The sequence below is a fragment of the Mobula hypostoma genome, chromosome X2, assembly GCF_963921235.1.
Source record: "Mobula hypostoma chromosome X2, sMobHyp1.1, whole genome shotgun sequence".
In the NCBI taxonomy this organism is placed as follows: domain Eukaryota; kingdom Metazoa; phylum Chordata; class Chondrichthyes; order Myliobatiformes; family Myliobatidae; genus Mobula; species Mobula hypostoma.
The window spans coordinates 5,334,816-5,341,345 of record NC_086129.1 but is presented as its reverse complement, the minus strand read 5'-3'; the positions used below and the strand labels follow the sequence as shown (position 1 = coordinate 5,341,345).

Sequence of the window (6,530 nt, the reverse complement as noted above, 5' to 3'; positions counted from 1 at the left end):
ATGTCTATGGATACGTGTAGAGTCAGGCCGGGTCAGACAGAAACAATGGGTTGATCCACACAGAGACACAGAAACACGCTACACATAACTGCACTTCCTTATCCGCCTCCCCAGCGCTCCGCCGTGTTCTTTAACACATACGTGGTGATATGATTAAAACAGACTCAGCCCCCTACTGGACTGCAGAGCTTCACGGCCATGTATTAGGGTTAAGGGTGGGTCCTGGACGAGCACCGAAATGTTCTGACTGCGATTAAGTCACTGAAGTTGTTGGAGGGTTTTGTGGATATGAAAATGTTTATTCACTATCACAAGCAAATCTTTTCTTGGCTACCGCCTGGTTAGACTCCCCCAAACACAAACTACTGTATTACAGAAGTTTATACTCTCGAGCAGAATGGTAACAGTAGGTGATTCAATACACTTTCACAAACTGCAATGACGTAATTTACTTCAATATTCCGTGTCTCTTAATGGCTCCATTGGAGTACATTCATACAGTGAAGCACTTTTCATTGATGAGAAACAACTGAAGGTTCCGTGACCTTTGGGACAAATTAATTCACACAAACAGTCCAAACATTGCTCTAGTTAATTATTTAATCGCAATCTGTCACTTGGGGGTTTGCACCTGCCTGACGTAATGGTTTGTAAATAATTTTAAAACAGTTATTTTTAAATCTGTTGAAATCTGTCCCTGTGGAGTCGCTGAAGGGTATTAAAACCCCAGGCATGTGCTGCATCAACATTTCATTCCGAGAGATCGCCTGTAGCACAGTGGGGACAGATCACTGGACAGAGAAAATGCCTGCAATGTTAGAGAAGTACCAGAGTGTGGAGAAAATATTGTACGTGTTCATTGCCGTCATTGGAGTTCCTGGTGAGTGAGCAGAGCAATTCATGTTTGGTATTTCTGTGTGTTAACCATATAAATCTGTTTATGATCATTTGACAAGCTTCCCACTTGATGATCATTGTCCAGCTAACCGTCAGAGATATCGATCCTGTCAGTTCAACACTCTGAATTGTCATATTGAACTCACGGGATCGACTCGAACGTTGTTCTTGCCTTCAATGACACCTTGTCCGGAGTTGTCCCGGTCTGGGGACAGGCAGCTCTCCCGCAAGCTGTGACTGGGATGGGTTTACATTGTGAAGTTCACTGTTTCTGAGTTATTGATCAGAGAGAACCCCTGGTCCTGTGTTTCATGTCTCCCTGTGGAGTCTGTCACAGTCGGATCCCACTGCCTGTCAGTCAATAATTGGGTCTGTTCATCTGAACCAGTGTCCACAGATCTGCTGACAAGAGTTATCGAATTGAACTGCGCTGCGGAATTAATCTATTAACGGAGCCACTCAGTCTCAGGTTTCTAAGTTGTTCCTGCTTTCCCTCTGAGACGCGTCGTAAACTGGGGCACCGCTTCGTCCTGAAGAACAGTCTCGACACAACACCAAAGTTTGTTCAATTCCATGTATGCTGCCTGACTTACTGAGCCCTCCAGTATTTAGTTTGTGTTGCTCCCCTCTGTCTCCCTTCTCGGCCCCATCAGATGCTGAGTTTCCAGGGGCCTCGTCAGTCACTGTTAAATCAGTGGAACCGGTCACATCAGCGACTGGAGTCGGGATCAGCATCGATCACTGTTGTTCACGCAGATCAATTTTATCGCTGACGATTGTCCACACATTGTCTTATCTCCACACTGAAGAAGGCAGGTCAGAGACAGTGTGACCCGTGTCTGATGTTAGATTAGCAGCCGGTCACAGACTCCAGCACTCCTGATCTTTAGCTGAAACCCTATTCCTTAAGGAACGTATTCAGTAATGCCCAGTGTCTGTTATCTCTCTCCCCCTCCCTCTCTATCTCCATCCCCCGTCCACCTCCCCTGTCCCCCTCTCCATCCCAATCTTCCCCCTCCCCCACACACAGTGAATTTAGTGGCGATTGTGATCCTGTCCCGGGGAAAGTGCGGCCTCTCTACCTGCACCACTCGCTACCTGGTGGCCATGGCAGCGGCCGATCTACTGACCATTGTCACCGAGGTCATTTTGTCTCAAATCAATGAGTATTACTTCCCGTTGAATTTCCTGGACATCATCCCTGTGTGCAGTGTTACCGATGTACTGATGTCCACAGCCACAGACTGTTCTGTCTGGTTCACCGTGACTTTCACCTTTGATCGGTTTGTCGCCATTTGCTGCCAGAAGCTGAAAACAAAATATTGCACCGGGAAAACTGCGGCTGTGGTTCTGACAACAACCGGCGTACTGTTCTGTCTGAAAAACGTTCCCCGATACTTCACGCGGGAACCCCAGGTGGTCATCGACAATGTACCGTGGTTCTGTAAAATCAAGGACAATTATTTCACTGACCCCGGGTGGACAGGATATGACTGTCTCGATACGGTTTTAACTCCGTTCCTCCCTTTCGCTGTGATCCTGCTGCTCAACGCTCTGACAGTCAGACACATTTTAGTGGCCAGTCGGGTCCGTAAGGGGCTGAAGGGTCAGAGCAAGGGGGAGAACTGCAGTGACCCGGAGATGGAGAGCAGGAGGAGGTCTGTGGTTTTACTCTTCACCCTCTCCGGCAGCTTCATCCTCCTGTGGATGACAATTGTTGTAAATGTCATATATTATCAAGTCTCAGGGAAAGGATTCGATTTCAATGATTCTGAATGGATCTTTCACTACTTCGGGGTTTTGCTGAGTGATTTCAGCTGCTGCACAAACACGTTTATTTACGCGGTGACTCAGTCAAAATTCAGGGAGCAGATAATTAAGGCGGTGAAATATCCGGTCACCTCGGTGCTTCATTTTATTAATAAAGACGCGTCCTGTGCACAAGCCGGAGGCGGCCGCGGGGTCTCCAGTCCGGACTCCGGCTCCTCACATTCACTGCCTGATCTCCCAGTTGTTATTCCGAGGCCGACTGTCCCATCGACATGAAGGACTGGGTTATTAGGATAGTGTGTTTCGGGGGCGGGGCAAAGCACCGTCCTGAACTCGCCAGATGTCAGTCAACGAACTATACGGAAATGCCAGCAACCCATTGGTCTGTGGGTATGTCCATCTATCCCCATTCCCGCCCAGTAACCTCACAGACCGACTTTCCCACAAGACAGTGGGAGTTCTAGTCTAACGCTGGTTGGCTAATCCAATGTCAAACACATCAGTTTCCTCCTTCCCCTTGAATGATTGGCTAAAGTGAATAAATTGGGCGGGCTTTGGATTAATAGCGGTTGACGCTCCAATTTAATGCACGTTCCCACCACTAACTGGACTGGAATGTGCTGTAGAGAATTGGGAAATAAAACCCTCGCTGCTTCTTTTTCTTTTCCTAATGAAAGCTAAATTACCCACAAAAATCCTATCCATTGTACCAAACGGAACCTAATACAATGAATCAAATTAAACTCATTCTCACAACAGAAATGAAAGATATCCACCCCCAACTATTGTAATGAAATCTGCATTTGCTTTCTATCTACCTGATCAGCTTCACCATGAAATAGTGTGTGTTCAAATGCTTCATAACGACAAAATCTACGCAACCCAGTATCAAGTTTTCCAACATGACAAAAGGAATAAATCATTATATTATGGCCAATTCAGGTCGTTTCAATATAATTCACTCCCTTCTTGTTTGTACCCACTTGTCCCATGAACCCAACACTGTTCGGTATCTATAAAGCTTTCTCCCCTTGTACCCAGTATCAGACTAGGTTTCCCATAAACCCCTCATTCTTAAACCTGCGAACCCTGAAACAGGTTCGGACTTGCAAAGTGGACGCTCTTTATCCACAGTTGAACATGGCCTGTACGTTGTTTCATTATCGTTACCTTTAATTCGGCACAAAAATAAACAGCTGCACCATCATTCCCAGTTAAATTCTCTTTTGATTACTCTGCAACAATGGTTGAAATATATAAATAATTTTCTTTAATATATTGATGAACCAGCAGATCCTCAGACGTAACAGAGTCCTTGTACTTTATTAAAATGTGAGACCTAAAATCAACTAGTCACAGGCAGAACAAAGTGGGGTTTCAGAGAACGTGACAGTGCGCCATATTGCATAATCCAACAATCCCATCTTCCCAGCCTGATAGGATCCCAGCAAACTAAACCTAAAAAAACACTTTTCGTATGATGTTCCCAATAGTCCTCTAACACAACTTTAACAGGAAGATCATTTCTCTGCCTCCTCAAATTAATCCAGTATTAGGTTAAATTAGATTAGATTATGAGGACATGCAGTCCTCTTTTATTCTCATTTAGTAATGCATGCACTAAGAAATGATACAATGTTCCTCCAGAATGATATCACAGAAACACAAGACAAACCAAGACCAATAAAACTGGCAAAAACCACATAACTATAACATATAGTTACAACAGTGCAAAGCAATACCGTAATTTGATGAAGAACAGACCATGGGCACGGTAAAAAAGAAGTCTCAAAGTCTCTGGAAAGTCCCATCATCTCACGGAAACGGTAGAAGGGAGAAACTCTCCCTGCCATGAGCTTCCAGCACGGCAAACTTGCCGATGCAGCACCCTGGAAGCACCCGACCACAACCGACTCTTGAGTCCGTCCGAAAACTTCTACCCTCCGACCAGCCCTCCGACACTGAGCACCGAGCACCATCTCTGCCGAGTGCTTCGACCCCGGCCCCGGTGACAGGCAAAAGGCAAAGCCGAGGATTTGGGGCCTTCCCCTCCGGAGATTCTCGATCGCTCAGTAGCAGCGGCAGAGAAGCAGGCATTTCAGAAGTTTTTTTCCAGATGTTCCTCCGGGCTTCTCACGTCCGTCTCCGTCAAATCAGGATTGTGCGCGGCGCCTATTTAGCAAATACGATATCATTTCGGAGCGGCCGCGCCCCCTCAGTAAGTTAGCATAACTGCAATATCCGCAATTCTAAGGGGAGTTGTCCCATTTGAGCCAGTAAATCCGAAACAGGAGACGACCTTACTGCGCCACCATACAAACTTAAAGCCTGTGCTTCTGTCACATCCAAGTATTTCACAGGAGAAAGTGAAGTTGATCCATAAGCCACACAGCCAGAATAAAGAGCAGGTCTAATGAAACCAATGTGATGGCCTGGTTCATATTTTCACTGTTATACTGTATGTATTTCATTCAGCAGTTCGCTAAGAGCAGTCCGTTCTGCTTTCAGCCTGTCTGGGTTATTGTTGAAGATAAGGGGTGATGAGGAATGTGTGGCATCCAATCAGGATGGTGAACTTTGGGGAGGTTTTCCTTTCTGCTGGGGGACGCTAAGGTTGGGCCTGGGGCTTTGTTCGGGGGGAGATGGAGAAAGGAGACGCTGGACAGAACAGGTCGCAGGGTCCGACCCAGTGTGGGACCGGGATTCGACCAATCCAGGGGCCGAGATCGATTTAGAATCAGTGAATATGGTGAAACTTTGAGCTCCAACTTGTGCACATTTCTAATTGTTTTTCTTTACTAACTCTTTAGTTAAGTTCAGATTCATAAATATACTTCTTTTAATCGTATGCAGGGTAGTCTCCGTCATTTCGTGGCACTAATTTGTAACAGGGTAGCAAATTGCACACATCCACACAAACCGGGGTCTGGGACGGGAAAGCCGTCTCGGTCTCGCGAGTCTGGCGGTATTTATTCTAGTCCAGTGTCTTCCCCGGACCTTCGCAGCCGACGAAACCAGAGTGTTTCATCGTCGGGGTCTCGTCCGGGATCGATTTCGTTGGATGTTGTGTGATTACCCTGAGCATTGATCCAGTGGGTTGTGTGTTTAAGTCTGTGCTAAACTACTGTCCGGTAAAGTGATTACGGTGTGAGGCTATGGTGTTGCAGGGGTTGATCAGTGGTGCGAATCCACAGGGTTACCGGTAACGAATACGTGAGTATTGACTGGGGTAAACATTCGTATCCCGGACGAGTTGTTAATTCGAACTTTAAACACAGTTAAAGCAGCAGAGCCTCGCTATCAAAAGCCGGGAATGTTCTCAGGAGCGAGGCCCACACTCGAGGGGGAAGAGGAGTATCGGACTCGGGCAGAGCGGACCGCTCAGAGGCTGGGTGAGTGGCAGTGCCGTGATGACGTAGAAAGACAGCGATTGGTTGAAAGTCTGAGGGGGCCGGCTGCTGACGTAATGAGATCAGGAAACACACTGAGCCCGTTAGCCACTTCTACGCGCTATAGAAAATGTGTTTGGCACATCGGGAAGCCCGATGGAACTTAGGAACTGAACAGGTACTTTGGATCCGTCTTTACTAGGGAAGACACAAATAATCTCCCAGATATAATAGTGGCCAAAGGACCTAGGGTAACGGATGAACTGAACGAAATTTATATTAGGCAGGAAATGGTGTTGGATAGCCTGTTGGGTCTGAAGGCTGGTAAGTCCCCGGGACCTGATGGTCTGCATCGCAGGGTACATAAGGAGGTGGCTTTAGAAATCGTGGATGCATTGGTAATCATTTTCCAATGTTCTATAGATTCAGGATCAGTTCCTGTGGATTGGAGGGTGGCTAATGTTGTCCCTCTCT

At 46.7% G+C, this 6,530-nt stretch overlaps 1 protein-coding gene across 1 annotated transcript; it reads left to right on the top strand.

The window, feature by feature from the left end:
• Nucleotides 1–343: 343 nt before the first annotated feature.
• LOC134340717 (probable G-protein coupled receptor 139) lies at nt 344–2,943 on the top strand. The gene is made up of 3 exons (XM_063038187.1): nt 344–406; nt 731–880; nt 1,928–2,943. Exons 2-3 carry the CDS (start codon nt 733–735, stop codon nt 2,941–2,943), a joined length of 1,164 nt encoding a protein of 387 aa, XP_062894257.1. The 5' UTR covers nt 344–406; nt 731–732.
• Nucleotides 2,944–6,530: the final 3,587 nt, after the last annotated feature.

Excerpts from the sequence above, each read along its gene's own strand:
- LOC134340717 (XM_063038187.1), top strand. The coding sequence starts at position 733 with ATGTGCTGCATCAACATTTCATTCCGAGAGATCGCCTGTAGCACAGTG. Across the intron at positions 881-1,927 it reads TGCCGTCATTGGAGTTCCTG|TGAATTTAGTGGCGATTGTG; the intron begins GTGAGTGAGCAG and ends CCCCACACACAG.